Raw genomic sequence first — 25,881 nt, forward strand, 5'->3', positions numbered from 1 at the left:
AACCAACCAACACAACCATATTCACCACAGGGTTTCGAAAAACAAGCCTGCATTCCTTCCCCTTACTTCACCAGCATAGTATGTGGTTATGGGGGTGGAATGGATGCTTGGCAACAATTACTGAGCAAAGTGCAGCTCTGAGCATGATGGTCAGCAATATGCCCCCAGGCAAAGACGGTACTTGTCGAGCCATGAAAACACGTAAAACCGACAAAACAACAACAATAACCATGGAGGAAAAATCACACTCAATTATCAAAAGCACAATTTGCTGTATGCCTGTTACGGAATAAAATGGCTGACTGACATTTTAGCGGGGTGCGCCTCGAGCTATCTGCAGTATCCAGTCTCTATTCATCATATTTGGACAAGTTTAGGGTCAAAGGAAACAGCTTGGAATGAGAGCTATGAAATCTCTGGCAGCAGGGAGAAGAGCAGGTCAGTGGTATGAGAGGAGTCTGGGGTGGGAGCACGAGGCTGAGCTTCTGAGGTTGCTGGTAAGATGATCTGATTGGGAGATGGGGGGGGACAACACCTAATCCTGGATTGGCCGGTGTGCTGCTATCCCCTGGTTATGCAGTAATGACATAGATACAGTCCTATATCTGACCCAGCAGTCAGGGGGGGGTTATATAAATCAACACTGACATGACTTCAAATGAATGAGAGGCATCCAGGATGCTGGCAAGAGTAAAGCAACAAAGCAGCCCGTTGGTATCATCTCAGTATAATGCAAGCAAGGGTTCAAATTGGGGACGACAAGGCGGAGAGGTATGGACGACAGGATGGATAGATGAGAGTTTAGATTTCAATTCGATTAGCAGTTCGTTCTTTACTTAAAATCATGAAAATAGTTCAACGCGGGTAGTAAATCACTGTGATAATAAGGGGAGGATGACTATCATATCACCAATGGGGCGAGTGGAGGATGAGTAGTTGATTTACACTATGTACCACTATACTGTGCCTGTCTGAATAGCCATACTTGAATTCTAAATACACTGAACAAAATTATGAACGCAACATGTAGCGTTGGTCCAATGTTTCATGAGCTGAAATAAAACATCCTAGAAATGTTTCATACGCACAAAAGGCTTTTTTTCTCTCCAATTCTGTGCACAAATTTGTTTACATCCCTGTTTAGTGAGCATTTCTCCTTTGCCAAGAGAATCCATCCACCCACCTGACAGGTGTGGCATATCAAGAAGCTGATTAAACAGCATGATCATTACACAGGTGCAACTTGAGCGTGGGACAATAAGATAACAACCTTCCGGTTACTAGTCCAACGCTCTAACCACTAGGCTACCCTGCCGCCCCAAATAAAATAGATGAGGACACGCTGTACCCAAATGAACGAATGGCATTAGATGACACATTCTCAGGATGGATGTGCCTAGTTTGCCGATACTTGTTGCTTATCGCATTAGTTTGACTAAATAGTACATTCTAAATAGTATGTAGTATAATTTGTACACAGTATGTAGTTTAGTAAGTAATAGGCAAGAGATTTCAGACATGGCTACTGCCTCAAGTGAGTAAAGAGGTGGAGAATGCTTGCATAAAGTTAAGCCTGGCAAGCCTGGAATTAGAGCACAGTAGTGCTGCTGACATGAGAATTAAACTACATAAAAAAAAGTAGTCATAACTGATAGGAGTACGTTGAAATACACAAACCAGCAGATGCCAAGTATTGCCTGTATATTTTATTTTACGTACAGTACATATACAAAAAAACTGAAAATGGCCAATACCATTGACCAACGAGGGCAACAGCAGACAGCCATGTTGCTCATCAAAACACAAAATTTCCTGACATCCGCTTCCATCTTAATCATAAAACAGGTGAAAGGAGCTCAGCACTCTCTCCTTTCCCACTCCTAAAGAGTCAACAAAAACCAAAGGGATTCAAAATGGAAAAAAAACGCATCAGGAGCTCTTGGTTGTGTTCATTGGGGCTTGCAACGGAAAACATTTTGCAACAGAAAATTAAAATAAGCAATTTCTTATAGGACAAGTACAGGTAGTCCTTGCTTTTTTATTCCGTTTGGGGCCTACTGAACTACCGACACTGGCCAGAAGTATGTGGACACCTGCTTGTCGAACATCTAATTCCAAAAACCATGGGCATTAATATAGAGTTGGTCCCCCCTTTGCTGCTATACTGGGAAGGCTTTCCGCTAGATATTGGAACATGCTTCCATTCAGCCATAAGAGCTTTAGTGAGGTTGGGCACGGATGTCGTGCGATTAGGCCTGACTCGCAGTTGGCGTTCCAATTCATCCCAAAGGTGTTCGAAGGGGTTGATGTCTGGGTGTGTAGGCCAGGCAAGTTCTTCCACACCGATCTTGACAAACCATTTCTGTATTTACCTCGCTTCGTGCACAGGGGCATTGTCCTGCTGAAACAGAAAAGGGCCTTCCCCAAACTGTTGCGGGGCTAACCATGAAAAACAGCCCCAGACCTTCATTCCTCCTCTACCAAACTTGTTGGCGCTATGCACCGGGGCAGGTAGCGTTCTGCTGGCATCCGCCAAACCCAGATTCGTCCACCGGACTGTCAAATGGTGAAGCGTGATTCGTCCCTTCAGAGAAAGCATTTCCACTGCTCCAGAGTCCAACGTCATCAAGCTTTACATCACTCCAGCAGACTCTTGCGATTGCGCATTATGATCTTAGGCTGGTGCGTGGCTCTTCGGCCGTGGAAACCCATTGTTGCGTCTAGATGTTTCCACTTCACAATAACACCGCTTGCAGTTGACCGGGGCAGCTAAAGCAAGACAGAAATTTGACAAACTGACTTGTTGTAAAGGTATTATCCTTTGACGGTGCCACGTTGAAAGTCACTGAGCTCTTCAGTAAGGCAATTCAACTGACAATGTCTGTCTATGGAGATTGCATGGCAGTGTGCTCAATTGTATACACCTGTCAGCAACGGCTGTGGCTGAAATAGCAGAATACACCAATTCCAAGAATGTCCCTATACTTTTGGCCATGTAGTATATGTCCCGACTCCCCTTCCTTCCCCCCTACATTCCAAAAGTGCTGCTTTCAACTAAGATCAATAAAGGTCGATCCTGCAGTCTTCTCCATCTCCAGACATGTAGCCAGTAGTGAGCAGCCACCCATCTCCCCACACCTTCACACGCACACTCAAAAGAGTTGAATTCACAGTATTCTTACAGCATTTCTGAGTGACCATAAAGCTTTAATTGATGCATAGTGTTTGACACTTTTGTCCACTCTCTCCAGTGGAAACATTTGACGGGGATAGAACTGGGGTGGGTTGAGAGAATGTACAAAGACACACCGGAGACAAAAATGCAAGAATACAGTGTACACAACCACCCCTGAAAGGATCAATCTCTGGCATCCCAAAACTTTAAAAAAAGTACATCTCCAAGGCCATGGATAGTCAACGTGGGACTTTTGAACTCTCGCTGCCTGTCAGTGCTGTAACTCCAGTTAGTGTTCGGACAATGAACTTACAGCAGGCCACAAAAGGTACAGATAAAGTGCTTTTCTTTACATGACACAAATAATTAAAAGTGAGTCAAAATTAACTCTGGGATCGCTCACAAATAACCCATAGATACCACACTTCTGAAGTATTCAAACCAAACTGAAATGGAAGAGAGAAACGTTTGAAAAAACAACAAAACAACGTATAAATAACGTTACATCGACGTATCCAACTAGCAACGCTGAAGAAGGCTACAAAGATGAAACACTGTATGATAGAATAAACTACAGTACTATCTCTGGATGGAACAGTTTCACAGTTTCATATTTGGAAAGTAATGAACTTTAAGAGTAAGACTTTTCACCAGAAATGTTGTGGATATGCTTCCTGGTCTATTCAAGAAGAGTTGCTGGGCTTCCGATGAGGATGGCACTGGGACTGAATGGACCTGACAAGGTCCTCTGACTGGCTGTCGTTGAACCGCTTCGCGACCAATCGGTCGAGAGGACCGTTCACAAAAGCAGCAGTATAGAGATCTCATGGGATTGTAGAACGGTCAACTTAAATCGTTATGGATAATAAATGGTTACAGATAATAAATACATTCTGATTTGTAGTATGTTGCTATTCAGTTCTATTGAAATGTGGTTACATCTAAAAAATAAAATAAAAAATACAAAATTGAGGAATTGTTCCGTGTCGTCCATGAGATGCCTCAAAATTGCCCTTTCTTGCTCCCTTATCCAGTCAACAACATTCCACCTGAGCAGCCATTTTCCTCCAGCCATGTGGGGTTGGGAAAATGCTGTATAAATAGTGACCGTGGAAACTGCACACGCTCCCTCTCTCTCCTGGGGATAGATGACTCAAAGAGTCAGAGATCTGCAACCTCTGACAGAAGACCATTCTTCCGCCTTCAGCCTCTACACAGAGTGAGAGAGAGAGAGAGAGAGAGAGAGAGAGAGAGAGAGAGAGACGAGAGAAGGAAAAGAAAGAACAAACAGAGTAATGAGTTTGAGCAAATAATGGCAGTTTCCCCATGGAGGGACATTCTAACTGCAGGCTTAGACTTTGCACTGGGAGAGATGTGCATGTAGAATAGATGGATTCTTACTTTGCCATTCAAGACAGAACATTTCTACGTGAGTCCAAGACACTGTCTTAACTTTCAGAAGTCACGCTTGGACAATCTCTGGACAGCTGACATGGCAAAAACTATTGCCATCATGAGTGATTCAAAAGAGTGGCATTCTCAACAGCTTCTGGTGAGCATTATGAACAGAGCTCAGTACAGGTACCTTCACACAGCTACTGAGGCGTTGCCAGAGCAAACAGTGGTCCTGGGAGCTGTCTGGCTGGATCATATCACCCTGAGACAATATTTAACCTAGGTGTGTGTGTGAAGGGCCTAGTGCTTGGCTACATGGGGTCTGATTCCACACAATCAACAAACGGATACCAGGGGAACATGGGCTTGTGCTTTTGATTAATCAGGCCTTACAATGTTCTATGACAACTAGGGGGATAGGCAGGCTGAGACCAAATCATAAGTCCCTGAGTTCAGTCAACCAAAATCATGAAACTAGCTAAAAATCTACCGGAATGATGGGTGCAAACGTGCACTTTTCTAAAATTTCATGACCAAATCAACTCAATGACTTGAAAAGGTGATTTGGTTTAACTCACATTGATTTATTAGCTAGCCATAGCTAAAATATGCTTACGTTCTTAGTGGCTGTTTAAAGTAATATAATATATGCCATTTAGCAGAAGCTTTTCCCAAAAAGACTTACAATCCGGAGTGCATATATTTTTTTACAGGCTTAGTTAATCGTTAGAACCTTTAGGCGCTTCGTTAAATCTGAGCAGTTTCCCCAAAACCATTGTAACTAAAGTTCCACTTGAAAAAAAATGCTCATTATTTATAGGGCTGGGAATTGCCACCTCACGATACTATCACAATACTTAAGTGTTGATACGATATGTATTGCAATTCTCATGATTCTACAGTGCACTCAGACAGTATTCATAACCCTCGACTTATCACACATTTTGTTGTGTTAAGCCTGAATTAAAAATGGATTAAATATTTGTTTCCCCCCCACCCATCTACACACAATAAGTTTAGATATTTTCGGCAAATGTAAAACAAACAAAAAAAACAGAAAGATGTTTCACTGTCTCTGTGACCACAGATAACATCATAACAAAGTTGACTACCACTACAAAGTTGCCAATGTCTTCGAAATTGTTACAAACAAAGTAAGGACAAAAATATGCTTCAAATGAAAACAGATGACTCCATTAAAAGATAAATACACTACATAGTGATGTATATTTAAATCATATTGAAACCAATTCCATGTTCAATAAATTAGTTTTTTTTGTGCTAATTGTAGGCTAAGCTACTGTCTGTAACTGTTGCCTCAATATACTATTTCATGATGTGTAACAGCGTGTGCGCAATGATGTGCCAGATCTGTGAATTACTGCATTATTATAGGGTAGTCTAAACATAAGAATAAGCCAACTCAATATTAGCAGCCATATAGGCCAAGTGATAATATCTCAACTAAGAGTTATCCGTTGTCAGTATTGTGGAAGAATTCTAATGTTTATGATCCGAGAGCAGCGCTGCCTTCCTTTTGATCCTATCAGTATTGACAGATGCTCCGATGACGACGGACGCACTTGGTGAGCATTCTCTCTACGAGGCGTTCCGGGAAATGCATGGGACATCGTCGCACTTGTAAGCTTCAGTTCCATCCCTATCGGGAAACCGGGCCCTGCTTAGTTAGTTGTAAAAATGCCAAACATTCTTTAAGAAAATGCAACCCCAAAAAATGTAATTAAGAATATTTTACTTTACAACATTTCCATGCCTGTATGTATGAGATAAGCAAAAATATAGTTCAGACATTCAAAGAGAGGGTGGGTATTTCGCCTGAACATTGCCCAACATGTATCCTTAATCAAAGGTACCGGAATAGTGTATTTAGTGAACAAACTCACAAATAGTCTGAGTGTTGTGGACTCACCTACGTTTCGCAGTGAGAGGTGAGTAGAGAGGTGATCTCGGGGCTCATGTGGCCCACGGCCTTGGCAGCTTCCACGATGGCTCGCCGGTACATCCCTTTCTTCTTGCGGTTGAATCTCGACCTGAAGAACTCCCGGAAGGGGGAGAGTTTGGCAACGGACAGCTGGGAGGTAGTGGGCGAGCCGAACCAGGCCACCTTGGCCTCTGGCCACTGGACCTCGCAGTTAGATTCCTCTTTGCGGCTGCCGCTGATGCTGAGCACCCTCGCCGGCCACCAGGGGAACCCATGGATCTTCCCCCACACGACGTCTCCCACGGCCACCGCGTGGCCCTCCTCCGTCACGCACTTGGTCATGCTACGTGTGTGCAGGCGCACGGTGAGTGGCGGCACAGTCTTGCTGTCGTCTTGTGAGATCGAGGAGGACATGGAGGAGATGTGCTCGCCGGGCGCTAGGTCGCACAGCTCTGGGGACGTGCCATCTGAGCTGAAGGATTTGGATTCGTCTAGACTGTCTGTGCTGCACACGGACAGGCTGGAGGAGTCCGCTTTCCTCTTGCGAAGGTTGATGAGCAGCGCAAGGTCACTTTGGCCTCGGTCTGCCTCCTCTCCAGAGCTCCCCGACCACAGCTCCATGGGGGTTTTCTCCCCAGAGTCCTCCGAGTGGGGCAGGGGACGAGGGACCGGGACCCCGAGGCCCTTTCTGCTCTGCCTCTCTACCAGCTCTGCATCGTAGACCGTCAGGCTGTCCTCTCCGTCCCCCAGGGTCCTCACTCGAATCTTGGGGGAGGGGAAGTCCAGGCCGGCCGTTGGCGGTCTGGGGAGCTTGAGTTTGGGAATGGACACGGTCAGGCCCGTCCTGGTGGCGTCCAGGATGTGGCGCTGCTCCTGGGTCTGGGTTAGGGTGGTGGGCTCGGGCACCTTGCCCAGCTGGCCTTTTAGGCCGTTTTGCATCAGCTGCTTAGGGCAGAAGGGCTTGACAGAGCCGTGGACCCGAGCTGGGATCTTCATCACCTCGCCCTTGCCTTGCGGAGTGCTGTAGGAGATCTTGATGACCGGGCTGTGGGGAATGATGTCCACTGCAGGGAACTTTGGTTCCTCATCCCTCTTGTCCTTCCGGAGCCGCTTGCTGTCATAGCCGGTGGGGCCATTCTCCCGCCTCTTGCTGTTATCCTTGGTGGCATCTGCATCCTCTTTCCTGGTCAACTTCACAGACCCGTCTTTGGAGTCTTCATCGCTCTGTGGAGCATTCTCTTTCCTGGAAGCCTTGGTTGTGGGCATCCCGTCCTTACTGTCCTCGTCACTGTTCAGTGTGTTCTTACACTTCTCGCACAACACCTGCCGGGGGCGGAGTCTGATGGTGCTCATGGTCATCTGCCCGGGCTCTCGGGTCCGCCTCTTCTTCCTTTTAATGGTCCGCGGAGGTGGCTGAGGTACCCATTGACCATAGCTGTGGCGCACCCAAATGGGCTGAGGGAAGGGAGCTCCTTCAAAATATGGAGGGTATGGACCGTGCCCGGCAGGCACTGTTGTGGGCAGAGGGGCTGGGAGTCGGGCACCTAGTGGGTCATTTTCAGGGAGCGTGTTTTCATCCTTTGGTCTATGATGTGAAGCCTGGCTGGGAGGTTTAGTAACAGGTTCCTCTCTCAGGACTTCAGGGATTTCACAACCAGGTTTCAATGCAGGGCATTCCACTGGCTTTGTTGTGATATCCGGTAGGCAGAAAAGCCCAGTCCTAAGAAAAAAAGTGAGATTTTTTTTAAACTTTAGTATGCTTTGTAGCTTCTGGGTTATTAGATCCAATCATGATGAAGTCAAATTGTTTGCACTCAACTTTATCATTGTGGATAAAGCAAGAATTTAAATTCTTTAGTTTAAGTTCCTGTTCGGGTCAAGAACATTAACTCGACTAAATCTAAGCACAACAAATGCACTCCTCTGACCTTGTTGCAACCAAACCTCTTATGGTTGCAACACTTTAGTTTGTGTAAAAGACAGCACATTTATCACCTGTGTTGGGTTTTCTACTGGAGTGGGGGTTGGGAGACAGCAAGCAAGCAGGTCGTTGTCTAGTTCACCTCTAGCCCACACCTACAGCCTTGCGCTTCAAACTGAAAAAGCTGAAGTGCGTGTTTTCTCTGTAAATTCACATGTTCCTTTTCATGCCAGTGGCCTACAGGCGTGACGTGTCCAAGCCGGGCTTCTCTAAGGAGCCATTTGAAAAGGGAGTTGAGAGCAGCCAAGGCAGCAGCAGCAACATGGCTGTGCTCCACTCTGCTGTCAGAGACAGCAGACAAAGAGACTACAGGATACCCAGGAGCCCCCTCCACTCCATCTGACTAAAAAAAATAACAACCCTGTGAATCACTCGGGACCCAGAGAGAGCCAGGAGATTCGCTTGTTTTCACATCAGTGTCTGCTGGGTGCTTGTGTGTAATGAGATGATTAATTAAAGCACATTTAGGCAGCCCGAAAGGCGTTTCCCCATGAGCGGCTATTGTCACATTTAAATAAAGAGGCCCAGCGAGGCCTGTTTCCTGTGCTTTAGAGGAGACCTTTAAAGGCCCTTCTAGAGCAACACAATCTCAGCCATCACAATGATTGACACAGGCTGGACATAGTGGTTAACAGGCCATGACAAATCCTGTTTCCATTTAACATAGAATGCTGTACATACACTACAACCAAATAAAGAGATGCTGCACAAAGGATACATGACATGGAAACTGGAGACGCACAATTAAGGGAAATGCATTCCTATAAACCTAAAAGAAGAACTCACATTTTGACTTTACCAAAGCAAAATATGCCCGTATGCCAAACCACTGTTCTTTGTTTAAGCTTAGATCTTTTCCACTGGGGAAGGTCAATCTCAAGGCATTTGGAGTGATCCATCATGTGAATGTGTAGGCCTACATGTCTTAGTGAAGGCCTACCGATATGAAAAGCTGGTAAGATTCTGATGCTGAGTCTATAAATAAATAAACCCTGTGGCATTTAAAAAAGGTGCACCCACTGCACTGTACTAGCATGTACTAGTGCAACACAAGGCCAGTACATGTGACACACACTGCGAGCCAGATAACATGCCCCATATGAATGCCAATCATTCAAATAACATTTTATACCTTACATCTATTGTTAACACCCTATACATAGGCATAAATGGGATTTCTTGCCAACATTGTGTAGTTCACCCTTTGTCAAGTACAAAGTGGGCCTATAGCCTAGTTTTTCTGGTGTCTAATTTCCTTGGAAACGCGACAATTAGTGCCATCTTTAACAGCAAAACACAGCTGTATAATCTCTTATTTAGAGGTTCAAGTCAATCATTTATAATTAGGCCTACACTGGTTGTATCATTAGCTAAGGGTAACATTGGATGACTGAGTTTAACATAGGCCTACATTATTGAAAGCACAAGAACAGGAGAAGGCAAATTTATAATGATGTGATGCCCATCACTTTGCATATCTAGTATTAAAACATGTAACCTTGATGTAATAATTACTAGATAGGTAGCTATAAGAATGTATGTACAAAAGTCTAATATGAGAAAGGGTGTTTCAGTAAGGCCAGCCATAGCTGGGTTACATTGTTGGCAGTCTAAATCTAGCCAACATTGAACTAGCTTGATAGTTAAGCTAACAATGAGGTAACGTTACCCACGTAAGCATAACTTTTGTTGAAATGCCCATCACATTACTTTCACGGGGTGGTTGGCTTTATCCAAACTTCCTAGTAATGATACACGTGTTTATATGTTATTAATATGCCAGCATACCAGCAAATCAGAGTTAGCTGGCTAACGTTAACTAGCAAGCTAGCTACAACCCCTTGGAGTCTATTGTATGATGGCCCATGTAGCTAGCTAGTTAGCATGCTAAATTAGCCAGCATACATTAGCAGGCTAACTAGCTAATTATTTTGTGACACAAGTATACAATTATTCGAATAAATAAGACTCACTTTTTGTTGCAATCGAGTAATATCCCCATGTAGCACCTTTCTTGATAAGTAAGCGTCACTACTAGTGTATCGTTAACTATTTGATCAACAGTGACAGGAATCCGAGAGCCGGCCCGCAGCTCCTCGGCCACAGCCTCCATATTTTCCGGCGTGAGGTGTCCGGCTTGGCGGTACTCGAGCCCGGCCCTGGGAGCCACGATCGCCTCTGCTAAAGATGCTTCTCCCTTCTACTTTCGAGCACGGGAGGGTACACCAGGGCACGAAATGACGCCATCACCCCCCACCAAGTCAATTACAACAGTTCTACCACTGGTGACATCACACAAAGACAGAGGATAAAAATATTTTGAGGTTGCCCCTCTGTCTTGCTTAAAATTATACCGTTTGGCTTTCCGTTTATTGTTGGCTCATGTAGCCACCATTTCAGAACAATAGCTATTTCATCACTATTAGTTATTATCTAGCTAATACATTTTTAAAATGTAATTTAACTAGGCAAGTCAGTTAAGAACAATTTTTATTTTATTTACACTGACATCCTAGGAACAGTGGGTTACCTGCCTTGTTCAGGCACAGACCGAAAGATGTTTACCTTCTCAGCTCAGGGATTCGATCGAGCAAACACCGGCAAATGGCCCAGCACTCTAACCACTAAGCTACCAGCCGCCCCCCGATACATTTCCCCCTTCCATTTTAATGTTATCGTCAGGCCATTTTTTTATCGTGCCATTCCAAATTACATATATTCCTACCTTCAAACTGCCCTGGTTTACATGAATCACCCCCATATTTACTGTCTGTATCCAAGCCAACTGCATCAATAAGTAATTTGGGCAGGAGCTCTACTGCTTGAGCTCCTGTTCCTCTTATAGAATACTCTTATAGAGCTTCTGCACCTTAATATAAACAGTATAAACAGTTCCAGCACCCAAAAGGAGTACCGGAACCTATTGAAGTCAAAGTCAAGCACTGAATTTAGGCTATAGGCACACATACAGTCAAATAAGTATACATGATCAATCCCTGTATAGCTGCTGTACAGTTGCAAGGACCTGAAATACAGTGACCTATTAGGCTGCTATTTAGCACTGATTGACTTGATGAATGAGGGTGTGTTTATCTTGGAACACAAGCACTTTACACTTAACTAATGATGTGTGTGTAACAGGCTGAAATGTTTATTGATGAATGGGTATCGGATGCCATTGTAAACTGTTTGTAGAGTGCTATAATTCCATACTACCCTGTCCTGTATGACTTCTTTGCATACAATGTCAATTCATTTAATACGGCAACAATTCTAAATGGCAGTAGGTCTACACACAAATACTTTCACTTGTCATAGCATCTTGGTGAGTTCTCCCCAGTAAATGCGATGAATCGATACTCGATGTCGCTCTCCTGTTTCCTCTCAGCAAGTTCTGACTGCAATCTCTTGGCCTGAAACAGAAGCAATGGAAGAAAACCACAAAGAAAGAAACACCTAGACATTAATTTAATTCTTGGGGCTGCTGACATTGAGCGCACTGAAAATGACTTGACTGGTTACTTGATATACAGTAGAATAGTAACATACTTCCTCCATGTCCTGCCTTGCAGCTTCTGTCTCCTCTTGAGCAGTGCCACTGGGCCTCCTGCGCCTCTCCTGGATCATCTGAACATGGCTCCTGATCCGCTGCTCTAACTCCCGGTCGCGGGCTGCCCTGGGGTCACACAGGTCAAGGGTAAAATGAACCACCATTCCACAAACTAAAGATTCTCTTAGTTACATACCGGCGTGGGTGCTGCATGTTGTTGGTGGTGGAGGATTAGCTGGCTAGCTACAGACTACAGAGACCAGATGCTCGGAGTCCGGACCTGTCTGACCCTGTTCCTAATCAAGACTCCTGATACTTTAACCTGGCTGTGACTGACCAATGCTCCCTCCCTCCAGATATACATTTATCACACGATTTCACGTGATTGATTCATTTAATTATTTGTTTATTTATTCCGATGGACTGTACGCTGCAATCCAGCTCTTGTACACCTTGACAATAAACTAAACCTTATACTGAGGTGTACTCTTTTGAATCAATAGTTTACATGAACAGTATATATTCAAAAGACAGGTACTGGTCTATCGTTGTCAAAATCAAATCAAATTGTATTTGTCACATTCAATACAATAGGTGTAGAACTTGCAGTGAAATGCTTACTTACAAGCCCTTAACCAACAATGCAGTTAAGAAAAAAAAATGTTAAGTAAAAAAAAATAGATTAGTAAAAAAAATCAAAAATCAAACTAACAAATAAAATAAAGTAAAATAACAATAGTGAGGCTATATACAGGGGGTACCAATAGAGTCAATGTGCAGGGGCGCCGGTTAGACTAGGTACAGTTACTGGAGAACAGAAAAAAAGTCATTAATTAAATCAATCAGCTGAACCAAAGTATTTGACTCAGGGGACAAAATATATGCTTTGAACGAAAGAGATGTCTGTACAAAAACCCTCTTTCCACTAAATGTCTCTGAACAGCTTTGATTCATCTGCCATTGCTTTCTTTGGTGGCTACTGTCAGTAGATTAGCTACATCATACCTGGCTTCCTCGTGTTCCTTCTGGGACAGGAACGATCTCTGTCTCTGGATCCTCTTTGGTGGGGGGTTGTGGGTCTTGACCTCACCACTTTCAACAACACTACACAGAGACTCTGTGGCATATGGAGCATTTATCGGTACCTGTACCAAAAAAATACATTCATTTCTATAGAAAGCTGGTCTTTTCTTCATACAACCGAAACTGTGAACTTACAGTAAGTTAAGGATGGATGATAGGTCTATCAGTGACACCGTTTGACTACTACTATCCTGGCACATTGCTGAAGAGGTCAGATATTAGATATACAGCTATGGGTTGCTTTTTTTTTTCTTTTTTTTTGAGGATCTGAGGGTCCATGCCAAATCTGGAAGAGGCGTTGTCATGTCCGCTTCACGACTATGGTGGTATGTGTGGACCATGATTTTTTAATTTAACCTTTATTTAACTAGGCAAGTCAGTTAAGAAAAAAATCTTATATTACAATGATGGCTTGACAATTCCTTAGTGATATGGTCACCAAGGAACTTGAAGCTCTAGACCTGCTCCACTACAGCCTCGTCGATGTGGATGGGGGCGTGCTCAGCTCTCTGTTTCCTGTAGTCCATGATCAGTTCCTTTGTCTGTGACGTTGAGGGAGAGGTTGTTGTCCTGGCACCACACTGCCAGGTCTCTGACCTCCTCCCTATAGGTCGTCTCATCGTTGTCGGTGATCAGCCCTACCACCGTCGTGTCGTCTGCAAACTTAATGATGGCGTTGGAGTTGTGTGCGGCCACGCAGTCTTGTCTGCTGCTTTGTATCGGACTGTGTGCGCGTGAGCTAGCATTCTGTGGAAGGGTTATGTTTACCAGCTGTGGTGCAGCCTCGCTGGGGACATCTGACTGCAGGATGACTGACTCGGCACACTGGAGGCACAGTGATCCATCGTTAGCTAGGCCTGTCGCTGCCCCTGACCTGGACAGCCTCAACTGAGTGTCTGCGCAGCCTGACGCTATCTTTTTCAACATCTGCTCACCCAGAATGAAAACAAGGACTCCAGTCAGTCAGTCTCTCTCTTTCTACTCTAACTTCTCTCAGACAGTTTCCTTATAACAACAACAGAACTGAAAACATTTTTATAATTCAAATGTTCTCCCTTTCCAATGACTGTGAAAGCCTTTCCTCGGGCTGGTGTTATGCTGCCCTCCTCTGGTCATTGGAAAGGGAGAACATTTGAATCAGAAAAATGCTTTCAGTTCTGTGAGTGAACAAATAGTGTATTCCAAAAATAGAATGGGAGTGAAAGCAGACATACAGAACAGACATACCTCTTCTCTTCTATGTCTCTCACGCCTTTCCTGCTTGTGTTCTAAGATTTTCCTCTCCTGCATGACCCTAGCATGAGTACGCCATTCCTTGAGGAGCTCTTGGTCTCTAAGGGAAAAGAAAGGCAGGACCATATAAAGCACTGTGAGGAATTCATTACCCTATAAACACTGATCTAAGTTTGGTTTTATTTTGTTTAGGTTAGGATTGGGGTGGGATAAGCTCATCTTAGACCTTGCTGGATTTCTTTACCTACCCCTTATTTGCATTGGCCTTTGCAGACACATAATATTGATCCCTCCCTTTCTGGGACTTCATCAAATGCCAATTTGACACAATACACCCCTGCTTTCTGAAACTGCAAGTAGAGAGACAATTCTCTCTCACCCCTGGTATAACATAGTTAGCAACTAAATACTGTATGTACTTCATGTGATTCAAAAGGCCATGACATTGCTTACTGTAGCATTCATCAATTGTTGATCTCTCAAGGGCTTGAGTCTCTTAAGTAGGGAGTCAGAGGTATAGCTAACTGATGTGAGATAATCTGTTGGCTTCTATAAAAATCCAACATTATTAACTTACTTACTTCCTCCTTTGTTCAAGAATGGCTTGTTTTTCTTTAAGCTCTTTCATTGCAGCCAGTCTTCTCTCCTCTGACCTCTTCCAGTACTGCATGTCAAAGGGAGGGAGCTCGGGAAATATATTTCCCCTGGTAATCTCTTTCTTTCTGACAAAGAAATCGAAATAAAATGTTTTATTTTTTTATTGCTCTCAGAAGGACCGTGTCCCTACAGAGCCAGGGAGATTTTATCGCTAGGCCTCCTCCTCAGAGACTGTCGTAAAAATATTCTTAAACTGTCCATGCAGTATTTTCCATCTCAATAGCCTATTCGTCTACAGTGGCTCCCTCTCTTTTCACCTTTCCTTCACAGCATTTAATTCCTCAGAGAAAGCATCCACCATATTGCTTTCACCTATCATTGCTAGCTTCGTAAACCATACTGTCCACTGTCCTGAGTATAGTGGCACGTCTGGTTTAAGAGTTTGGCAGCTCAAATAAGGAGAGAACACCATAGACTACTGAGTTTCCCCTAGATCTGCAGTTACCAGATGCCTGTCATTTCTCCCAAAACTTTACCAGAGGTTGAACCTTTTTGACTTGACCTTTTAATGACGGGCAGAGGGTATGTCTTGTGGCCTCTATCACCCTCTGCTGCTCTAGGGAGGCGTGAAATAGGGAGGGCATAGCCCAACTCAGCTCTGTCCATTTGGCTCATCTTCTGCCTCAGCTCTCTGAACCTCTGCAGTTCATCTTCATCCACCACCTCTTCACAAAGGTCCAAACTGGACTTTACAAGCTCTGTCAACTGTAGCTTCTCCACTTGGGGCATGTCTGCAACCAAAACATCAACAAGAACTTTCCATGAAAATGATTACGGTAGCAAAATAATACATCTGTCACTTCCTATATAAACAATTGTCCTCTTCTGGATCTTTTGCATCGATGCTGAAATAAAAGTTTTAGTGAATACTAGATGTAAAGTTGAAGCTGTAATGAGCCCAAAGTAAGCATGTCCCCTTATTCACGAAATAACATGATGAAATCTGGTGTGACATGATCTGAATGCCGGCATATTGCCCTTGCAGTGACAACATAATATCCATCAAGATGAAATTACCTTTCCAGAGAGACAGTGAGCCTTGATCCTCTTTTTTAATAACATAAATATATAAAGCTATAACAGGGCACCTTTGTTCTAGGTGTAAGCTTTCTGCTGAGGGGTGCCTTGGTGCCTTGGCTGGTTACCAATAAGCACTACTAGACAGTGGTTGATGACAAAGCGCCTCTGTTAGAAGCCCACTGGTTATCGATCATTTTAATCGGGCTAAAAATATTACTGGCTAGAGCTGCACAAAAAGTCTGCCTGCTGCATGCACCGTCTCCAAGGGAACAGAAGTCACACCACTGAAGTGGAACAAGGGCAAGGAGCTATTTTGGTGGCCAGCCTTTCTTTCTTATACAATCGAACAGATGGCGGTGGGCGTGTTCATTAGGGAGGACACCATACAAACACCTTGCCGTCACATTGTTCAACTTCATCAGGTGACATTACAGTTATCATTCACCTGGAAGAGAGTTCCGCACACTAACCGGTCGTTCGGCCATGGCACTCCGTAGGTACTGTAGGATGCATTGGAGGCCCTGCCCCACAACCTCTTGAGGTGGAAACGTGATGGGGCAATGCCTCAAACTCAGGGCCTTGAGAGTAATCACGTTACCTGAGAAGTACAAACACATATGTCAGAAAAAGTAATGCTGTTCACAGCTGGAGTTGGGTCACTGAAGAATAAGCTGGGGAAAAAACAACATGTCCCACCCACTCTTCCAGTAAAGGAAATTAAGTCCCAGCATCCTGAAGGACATGCAGCCTATCCCAAAATACTGTCAAAGTCACTGAATACTGTTGATAAAATGCAATGATGTTCTTGTGTAAAGGATAAAGGAAACAAGGTGACAGAATTCAACTCACCCAATTCCAGTGGAAGCTCTGTGATAGGATTCCCTTCTAGCAGCAACGTTTTCAGACATCTGCATCAACCAATTAATACATGAATCCGTTAAAATCCACAGCACATCTACAAATATTTTGGTTGAAAAGCCCATACAAACTAGCCTAAAATACCTGTGTAGACCAATTTTCGCAGGAAGGGCTGTGATTTGGTTATTTCTGAGATCTAACCACACCAAGTTTGACAAACTGGTGAACAGCGTATCCGGAAGCCTGGATATTTCATTACCTTCAAGATACAAATTCTTAAAACAGGAAGATACAGTTAGAGAGGATACAGTTAGTTCTGAATAACAAAGCATATTCTTGAAAATACTAGCATCGGAATAATCTGCTTGGCCTACCTTTAAAGTAGTGTTCTTCAAAATGCAATCCACAACATATTTGAAGTTTCTTCTGCTGAAATATTGGGTGTCAGATGTGACATACTCAGTGATCTGTATAGGTCCAACACACTCTGGTAGAATGTGCGGGGTATGTGTTTTCACAGCATTATCACCACAATCAAGGCTTAAATGAAGGTCAGTAATTTCCTTTTCTAAGGAAGACATTGCTGCTGTGCTGTTATCTCATTTGGTCAGTTTGTAAGCAGTTGTATCCTTCAGCCCATCATCAAAGTGCCATCTTGAAATTGTCAACGCCCATGATGGCTAGAGGGAGAAACCAGAAAATATGTCAGACATGAAACTCATCTTCCAGTTAAATACAGTGACAGTCAAATTAATGTCCTGGCCCTTTGGGAGAAATTAATCATTAAGCGTGTAAAAACTCTCGACTAGATATTGATGTAACGTTAACAAGCATAGATCACATCCGTGAGACACCCCATTGCTGGATACAACTAAAATTGAACTCATGATACTGAAATGTGAACAACTGTTAGCTATAGCTATGTTAGCTACTTTGTCCACATGGAATATTTCTGACATGCAACATTTTAAACGTAGACTAACGTTAGTGAGCTTACGCGTTTAGCGTTACCATAACTGTTAGCTTGCTAACGCGTTAGATATGCAAACCCAAAACAGTTGGTGAAGATATTGTACAACGCGTCATTCATCATCCTAAACCAAGCAATCACTCAAATGTATAAGAACGTATGAATTATAGGATTATCAACAAGCTGAAGTAAATACATTCAACTTTTGTAGAGGCATTAGCTACGTAGTTTATTTACCTAGCTAGCTAGTAGTTAGCCAACCTGTCGTGTGATCAGCTATTACCATGGTAACCGTGGTGGCAGGACAACATCAAATACAGGGCGTGTCAATAATCAAACACTGAGTACAATTGGCATGTGACGAAATTAACAAGTCTCTTGACTCTTGACTGACAAACCAAAGGAAAAAATAAAAAAAACACTTGTTTTTAAATGAGGAAAGAAACGAAAATCTAAGTATTTATAGTATTATTATAATGTCCCTTTAAGTATCATCCACGCCATGCCTAAACTAGCATCAGTTTCCTAAATTAACCATAACTCAACCATTTACTGCGTAGATATGTTATGTCTTGTAATGTTGTCTGACCTGATATGATATCTTGTGAATATGTTATCTGCATGCAATGCCTGTTTGTTGCCTACTTTTTTTGCAAAATCATTTTCAGCATTTTTTTTTTTACAGAAATCTAGACATATCCCATTCACACTGTATGGCATGAAGAAGCATGAAGTGGAATCTCACATCTGTTAATGATGTAGCCTATTCTAAGGTCAGGGAAGTAAAGCGTTAACCCCATTTTCAATGATCTGGCGCCACCCTTTTCCTAATTAGATTCGCATTTTCGCAATGACCGTATCCAGTTAGAGAATATACAGCAGCACTTCATATAATATTGAAAAATGTTCTTAAGGTCTAGCCGCTAGAACGAGAGCTGCAGAGAGGCTGGGTTCTTCACATGCATGACAGTGAGACTCAAACGTCGACTAGAGAACTGTCACACACGGCTCCGCGAACATAAGTCAGTTGAGGACGGGAAGAGAAAAATAGGAAAGCCGATTGTTTTTCTTTTTAAAACAGTATTGAGGCTCACTATCCGATCTAATCTATCGTCTTTGTTGTTTTAGTGAGGCAAAGTCGCAGTGCGTAAATGAGATAAAAAATAAAAAACATTTTTTTTAGAAACAATAACAGAGGAGCGAGCGATGCATTTGTTCAACGTGTCCAACACACAGCTGTAGTTTTTTTTTTTTTTTTTTTTTTAACGAGCGAGGAATGCTATCTGAGCTCGCGCATCAATGTTTCACTGGGGCAAGTGGAAGAAGAGGATGGGCGCGAATAGTTCTTCTAAGAGACCGGTCTACGATGAAAAGGAAGATGGTAAGAAAACACAAAGCATTGCTTGCTATTCGTTTGAGTTCATGGTGAACTGCAGTGCAACGTTGTAGCGCCACTCAAATTGCACGTGAGTCAAAGTTACAGTGTAGCCTTCTGAAGGCTACATTCATTGGATCAAGCAATTCCATCCATGTGTTGCCTACTGCTTGTACAATAGGTGACGATGGGCATTCTAGGCTAAACTCGTTCCACCTCGAGAATTTTAGAGGAAATATTTCTCAAATGATATCCTCCTCAAGCAAGGTCTTGCTTGCAGCCTAGATATGAAAGGAGAGGTCGGGGGTGTGGTGTTTAACTTTAGATTGGACACTGAAACAAAATGTAAAATGTAGGGCATACATAGTCTAGCAACTAACATCATATTTCACACCTGTTTTTGCCAAACTATGCCAATGTAATGTTTGTTGTTCTTTATGACAAGAAAACAACTGTTCCAGAAAGATGACACTGAAATATTGGTTGCAATCTATTTATTCTGTGGATCAATCAAGTTGTTAGTGTCTAAAGCCATTATCATTACTTATGGGGATTACATACAATGCAGAATTCTCATTGTTTTCTTGTTATTCTTCAGCCTTTCCAGAAGGAACATTTTCCCTATCATTCTCTGTAAAAAAAATAAGATAGATGATGGCTGAATGCAAAGAAATATAAGCATGTGAAGTTATTTTTAGTAATTTAGCAGACACTCTTATCCAGAGTGACTTACAGTGAGTGCAGTTTTCATACTTTTTTTAATACTGATCCCTCATGGGAATTGAACCCACAACCCTGGCATTGCACATGCCATGCTATACCAACTGAACTACATAGGACTGAATAATAACAATAATTGAAGAATTAAGACAAGAACAGTGGCACGCATGAAAGTATGGCTAATTCATGGCTGTCAGTGTAAAGGAGAGTAAGCCCATTGGAGCTTAACCAAATATACCTTGCTTTGAATCATCAATACCCCTTAATGAGCTAAAATACTAATGTTGCCAACGAGTTTTCTAAAATGACAAAAGAGCCTACTAAATGAGGTCCGTTCACTATAGAGTTGCGGTCATATGATAAGGGGGGGGGCAATTCTACGGTAACAGAATCATGCTGAGACTCAGATTTTTCACTTTAAAATGTATGCCAAATAGAAACCATTGATTTCAAAGTTAAATAAACTAGAAAACCATATGCACAAGGACTACTTTGAACAATTTACACAGAACATTTCACAAAAATCTGAACAACCCATAGATGTCTGTTTCACAAGTTTGGACATCACAGTAGAGGTGACAGGTCGCCGGTAGTATAGCAGTTAAGAGCGTTGGGACAGTAACCTAAAGGTAATATGTTGATGTGCCTTAAAGCAAAGCACTTAATTGCTCCTGTAAGTTGTTTTGGATAAGAGTGTCTGGTAGGTGAAGAGCACATCAAACTAGAGTACTGAACTCTACTATTCTTCACTGTGCTGTCCAAACTTGTAAAAAAAACAACATAGATGTCTATGATTAATTCAGATGTGATCTGGTCACCAATCATAGACGTCTACAGTACGTTTGGGCCAAATCAAGGCTGGTCCCACCCGGAGTAAAAATCAATGTGTGTGTGTGTGTGTGTGTGTGTGTGTGTGTGTGTGTATAGATGTTGCAATAAAAAAAACATGTCTGTGGACGTTGAAATCAAGGACACAGTGGACTGACCAAATTTCAACTTCTTCTCAATGTCCATGGACGTTTGGTGCAGGTCGGTGCTCAGTGGGTGTGGATGCTAGTTACAGTAAATGGAAAGAGAGGAGAGGTAACATTAACTGGAGAGAGAGAGAGAGAGGATGTCCAGACTGTTTTCAAACTCATTTTGACCACCAGATGACAGAAAGATGTCTTCCCATGATTTCCCATTGTAGCCAATTCAATTGCAGTAATCCCATTACAGATTTTTTCGGTAATTCTGTTACTGATTTGGTAACAGAATTAGGAGTTTGATCACTTAAGTTACAAACAAAAATGTATATCAGTAAAAACTTAACTAATTGGTTGGTTTACCTTTTACTTTTTACTTCTGTGAACTTTTATTATCCTCCCTCCTCATGAGGGATATATGGGTTGTTGGTAACAGAAGTTTACGGCACAAGGAAATATTTCTTTAACTTTAATTTAATTCAAGTAATTTCTCAAACGGAATATACGTGTTTATATTATTTTGCATGGGTCTTTACTTCAACATTATTGTGTTTTGAAGTATTTCTAATACCTTTTTAAGACTTTTTCTGCTAGATGTTTTCCAAGATCAATTTGCATCTGTTTGACCAGAAATCAATGCCATTACTTATGCCTATGCCTTTTCTTCTCCAAAATATGGACTCTTAGCTTTCATTTGACACCCAATTTGCTCCCATGAACACGTTGCTGCTCATGGGTCCTTTACATGGAAATGCCCTTTAGCTACAAGGGTTACCCATTTAGAAGCTACATTTGTCCATAACATTAAAATGGTACTTTTTAATGAATCAACATACGTCAGTGAAAGTTATGTAAAAGTAATGGGAAGCAATGAACCGTGCAATCTGTGTTGTTTTTGTCAGTGTTCTTTTTCATATGGAGCTATGTACAGTTTGTCAAATTCAAAGTTATAGAGGAGGCTCTGTTTCCAGAGGAAAGAGTGAGGCAGTTATAAGTTGTTCCCCCCCCCCCCCTTCTCTTTTGATTAATGGAGGAGCCTTGAGGCTCAAGGCTGGCATGGAAAAAATGGGGAGGAAACAACATATAATATAAGACTTGAAAATTGATAATATTTCTATGGGCCGGGGTGATTGCTTCGCATTCTATAACGTACTGTTTATTTCTGAATCACAAGTTACATGAATACCTAATTACTTCAGTTACAACCCCGCCTCCACTCCACCTCACCCAGAATGAGCATGCTGTGTATGTTCATCACCTTCCCCATTATCATTATGCGTAGATGCACATACATTAAGTGAATATTATGCCGTGGTGCAAGGGGGCGGTTGATAGAATTCCTTTCACATCGTGAACATTTGAGGGCATTAATTCAAGACTGTGTTTGCAGAGAGAGAGAGAGCGAGAGAGACTTAGTCAGTCCCAGTTTAGCCTCACTTGGAAGTGTTTTTCCATTTTATTTTCAGGACATCCAGTGTTACAACACAAAATGATTTGACGTATACAGCTGCATTCCTGAGTTGTATTGACAAATGTCCACCAAGCAAAAACCTGATAATAAGAATGCTGTAAGTACAGAAATTGTTAGCTCAGTGGGACATGAATATCCTACTAGTCAGTGACAACTCTGTGGAATTTGTGACAGCAACTTTGTGAGCTTATTACAGCATTAATAGACACTCTGTCCTGGGATTTCCCATGATCTTCTATGTAGAATATCTTACCTTCTAACGACACTTGTGTCGCTCTAGCGCTGCCCGCATCAATCACACAGACTAATGGTGCAGATGAAATGGACTAATCCAATGGGTCCACAACCCAGCAGTCTGTAGCTCAAACACTCAATGTTAAAAAGTGTGTTAGAAGTCCAAAACGTGCCAGCGTCACAGTGGGGCTGTAGGAGTTTAAATGCGTTATCCATCGACGTATCTGATCTCTACACATTAAAACGCTAGTGATGACATGCCATTCAGTCGATTGTATGGAAGTTGCGGAGTTGGTTTCATGTCAAGAGCATCCACGAAGTGTTGTATATGTTTTCTACCAGGGTCTCTAAGAAACAGTATCTCTTGGCTTATTGGAAAACTGGAAAACTGCATATGGCCTACATCAGGCAGTAATATTGGAGTGTTCCTTGCCAACGAAGGTCTCGACCATAATCAAGTATTCAGATTGATGTCCAAGAGAAGCTGCCGGAGGGCTATTTTAGTAGATTTTTTTTATTCATAGCAAGGAAATAAGAGTGAGCCTATAGGGTTGAATGGGGCACTCCTTGCATGGCTGTTATGCATTGCATTATTTCTCTGAACTACTTGGAGCTAGTGTCGTATAAACTAGTGTCGTATAAACAGACCATCATATGGCTGGATCCCACTGCAACACTCAAGCCTTTCTTTACAAAAAGGTCATGCAAACAGTAGCTGGATGAAAGTGTTGAAGCATGAGCAAAGTTAAGTCCCAAGAGAAAGAAGCACTTTGCTTTGACAAAGCCTCACCTTACCACTGCAGTAATGCACTGTGTGTGTAATGAGCTCTATGTAGTAGTGTGTGTGCAAGTTTGTGACTCAGGTATGTGCGTTCCATGAGCATGAGGCTTTGAAGAACAAAACAGCGGGGCAGACATGGAGAAAGATTGCATGGAATATGGAGTCCCAGTTTTCTTTCATCTTCAGCATTACTCTCAATTTCTTACACTCTTTCTCTACATCTATTAAACAGAGCGGTAGCCCTGTGCTTGCAGCTTTTAGCCTCTTACTAGTACTGACTAGTACTGACTAATTTCCCCTGGCTGATATATGGTGTTCATACTGTAGTATCTGATTCGTGGTGGGAAAGGAATACTTCACAAGTTGGACATACTGTTCTGTAATAGGATGGCAATAACATCCCAAACAACCGTTGGACTTTGGGTGACTGATTAGAACTATACCCTTTTGTGTAGTAGTAATAATATAATAATATATCCCATTTAGGCTTTTGTACACTCGGCTGGGGCCACTACTTTTACATATGGGTGGCCCCAAAACATATGCTCTACCGACTGAGCCACACAGGATAAGTAGGCTACACTCTTAACAAAAATGACGGATTAAATGACTTAAATGTAAATGTACAACCTAAAAGGGTTCTTCAGCTGTCCTCAGAAGAACCCTTTGAATAAACCATTTTGGTTCCAGGCAAAACCCTTTTGGTTCCAAGTGTCCCCTTTTTAAGGGTTCTACACGGAACCCAAAACGGTTATACTTGGAACCAAAAAGGGTTTTTACCTGGGTGAAGTAATGTTATTCTATGGGGACAACTGAAGAACCCTTTTTTTTGTAGAAATTATGTTAAAATTATATATCTCTGTACTTACAGAAGATGCCACTTTCTAAAGGTATTCAATATTTACAATTCCCTAACCTTGTACTCGCTTCTGGTGATAAACAGGAGACAGTGTTCATAACAAAACTATAGTTTCAGACTAAAGGTGTCTTCAAAGAGATCAGCTCAGCTGGGTGCTGAGATAAAAACAGAAAGGAGAAAGGTCGCTCTGTGTGTGTGTGTGTGTGTGAGGGGGGGGATTATGGTGCATGTGAGTTAGTGATGCACGGTTGACTCATAACCTGCAGTCCCTGTGGTTATATCTGCGGGATGTGCTGATTTTAGGGTCATGACATTGTGTGGGTGGGTGGCAGGAGAAAGGATTGAATAAAGATAAATCAATGCATTAACATTCCATAAATGTATCATTATTGAACAATTCATATTTATAGGCTATATTAAGGGTTTCTTTAATTATTTTTGCATGGCGTTAGTGCGTAGCCTAAACCTAAATATTAGGGCATAACAGTAGCGTGCTAAAAACAATTCCCTAAACACACCAATTGCCAGATGCTTTTGTGAACAGAAAGTTAACGTCGATTCACTGAGGCAAAAAGGACCATGTTGGAGTTATTGAATAAAAGTGGAGAGTTGAAAATAAATAGACGGGCCAGAGCAGTAGTTTAATGTTTGGGAAAGATTTGGTGAAGTTGTAGAAGGATGATTGCAGTGCCGGTGTTGTGCCAAAAGCTCTCCCCTGCCAGAATCCCCCCTTTGCGTGAATGCGCATGCACTTAATTCTTCATGGCTGCGACTTACTTGCTTGGTGATATTTCTGATCACGTTAGGCTGCGTTTCATTGATTTATTTATTTTATGTCGGTTTGATTGTGGGGAGGCACTAATGTCTGCAGTTTTCGGTTTGGCTATTTGTTTCAAGTGTATTAGTCCATAAATAAATATCTTTGCCAAAATTCGTCATCTCGCTCATGTTTTATTCAACTAGTAGTTGTTCTGAAATGTTTATTGCTTGCCTACATTTGACTCCCCCTCTGTTTAATATAACACGCATACATTAATCATTCATTTTGGTTACCTATCCTGATGTGAAGTTTGTTTTATAGAATGCCTGGCACACTTCTGAATAATGTTGGTAGCTCATGTTGACCAGTCGTGTGTGCCACAGAAAGTATTTGACTCTAACCACAAAATGAAGGACATTTGTAGGGGGCGGTACGGAAAGTCTATTTCTTTTGCCAGGCAAAATTTCCCCCCCTTCTAATTTTCTTAATTTTATGGCCAGAGTCAAATGCTTTCTGTGGCACACACTATTGCTCAACATGAGCTACCAAAATGATTATGAAGTGTGCCAGGCCTTGCAGTCCTAAAATAGAATGTGGGGTGGGATGTTTTGGCAGGCAAGAAAATAGCCTTGCTGAACCCCCCCCCCATAATCATTATTGTGGTTGATGGGTGGGGGGAAGTTGATGGGGTTGGTGGAGGTACTGGGGGTGCTCTATTGAGGGTGAAGGGACCTATTGGGGAGGAGATTCTTCATGTAGGCACATTCGGCCATAGTTTTGTTTATTATACATTTTTTCTATTACAACAATTTACTGTGATTATGGACTTTATTTTTCGCCCAGAGTTCAATT

The 25,881-nt window shown here is 42.4% G+C and overlaps 3 protein-coding genes across 6 annotated transcripts in view; 1 reads left to right on the forward strand and 2 right to left on the reverse strand.

Moving 5' to 3' along the window:
* Nucleotides 1-1,691: 1,691 nt before the first annotated feature.
* On the reverse strand, nt 1,692-10,833 carry LOC135510876 (PWWP domain-containing protein 2B-like). 2 transcript variants are annotated; one of them, XM_064932180.1, is made up of 3 exons: nt 10,467-10,833; nt 6,505-8,232; nt 1,692-4,385 (listed from the first exon to the last, which is right to left on the reverse strand). In XM_064932180.1, exons 1-3 carry the CDS (start codon nt 10,604-10,606, stop codon nt 4,379-4,381), a joined length of 1,875 nt encoding a protein of 624 aa, XP_064788252.1. In that variant the 5' UTR covers nt 10,607-10,833; the 3' UTR covers nt 1,692-4,378. The 2 variants fall into 2 exon arrangements, with proteins under 2 accessions (XP_064788252.1, XP_064788253.1); XM_064932181.1 differs by having other exon boundaries at nt 6,501-8,232.
* Nucleotides 10,834-10,835: 2 nt separating this feature from the next.
* On the reverse strand, nt 10,836-18,214 carry LOC135510877 (leucine-rich repeat-containing protein 27-like). 3 transcript variants are annotated; one of them, XM_064932182.1, is made up of 12 exons: nt 18,102-18,214; nt 17,269-17,574; nt 17,039-17,169; nt 16,886-16,944; nt 16,482-16,634; nt 15,519-15,747; nt 14,941-15,081; nt 14,608-14,709; nt 14,354-14,459; nt 13,049-13,188; nt 12,043-12,169; nt 10,836-11,906 (listed from the first exon to the last, which is right to left on the reverse strand). In XM_064932182.1, exons 2-12 carry the CDS (start codon nt 17,473-17,475, stop codon nt 11,799-11,801), a joined length of 1,503 nt encoding a protein of 500 aa, XP_064788254.1. In that variant the 5' UTR covers nt 17,476-17,574; nt 18,102-18,214; the 3' UTR covers nt 10,836-11,798. The 3 variants fall into 3 exon arrangements, with proteins under 3 accessions (XP_064788254.1, XP_064788255.1, XP_064788257.1); XM_064932183.1 differs by having other exon boundaries at nt 10,836-11,949; XM_064932185.1 differs by lacking the exon at nt 14,608-14,709.
* Nucleotides 18,215-18,579: 365 nt separating this feature from the next.
* LOC135510878 (serine/threonine-protein kinase 32C-like) overlaps nt 18,580-25,881 on the forward strand; it is a 140,714-nt gene continuing 133,412 nt past the window's right edge. The window contains exon 1 of the mRNA XM_064932186.1: nt 18,580-19,245. Within this exon, the coding sequence (XP_064788258.1) occupies nt 19,164-19,245 (82 nt within the window). The 5' untranslated portion in view covers nt 18,580-19,163. The remainder of the gene's footprint in view (nt 19,246-25,881) is intronic.

Source organism: Oncorhynchus masou, chromosome 23 (genome assembly GCF_036934945.1).
Source record: "Oncorhynchus masou masou isolate Uvic2021 chromosome 23, UVic_Omas_1.1, whole genome shotgun sequence".
Taxonomy (NCBI): Eukaryota; Metazoa; Chordata; class Actinopteri; order Salmoniformes; family Salmonidae; genus Oncorhynchus; species Oncorhynchus masou.

Bases quoted from the DNA above. Each gene is read 5' to 3' on its own strand.
- LOC135510877 (XM_064932182.1), bottom strand. From the start codon at position 17,475: ATGTCTTCCTTAGAAAAGGAAATTACTGACCTTCATTTAAGCCTTGAT. The intron at 15,082-15,518 runs GTCAAGTCAAAA...TTTCTTTGTCAG, and splicing joins CCTCTGCCCGTCATTAAAAG to AAAGAAAGAGATTACCAGGG. The intron at 14,710-14,940 runs GTAAGTAAGTTA...CTCTACTTGCAG, and splicing joins ATTCTTGAACAAAGGAGGAA to TTTCAGAAAGCAGGGGTGTA.
- LOC135510876 (XM_064932180.1), bottom strand. From the start codon at position 10,606: ATGGAGGCTGTGGCCGAGGAGCTGCGGGCCGGCTCTCGGATTCCTGTC. The intron at 8,233-10,466 runs GTGAGTCTTATT...TTTTTTTCTTAG, and splicing joins TTACTCGATTGCAACAAAAA to GACTGGGCTTTTCTGCCTAC.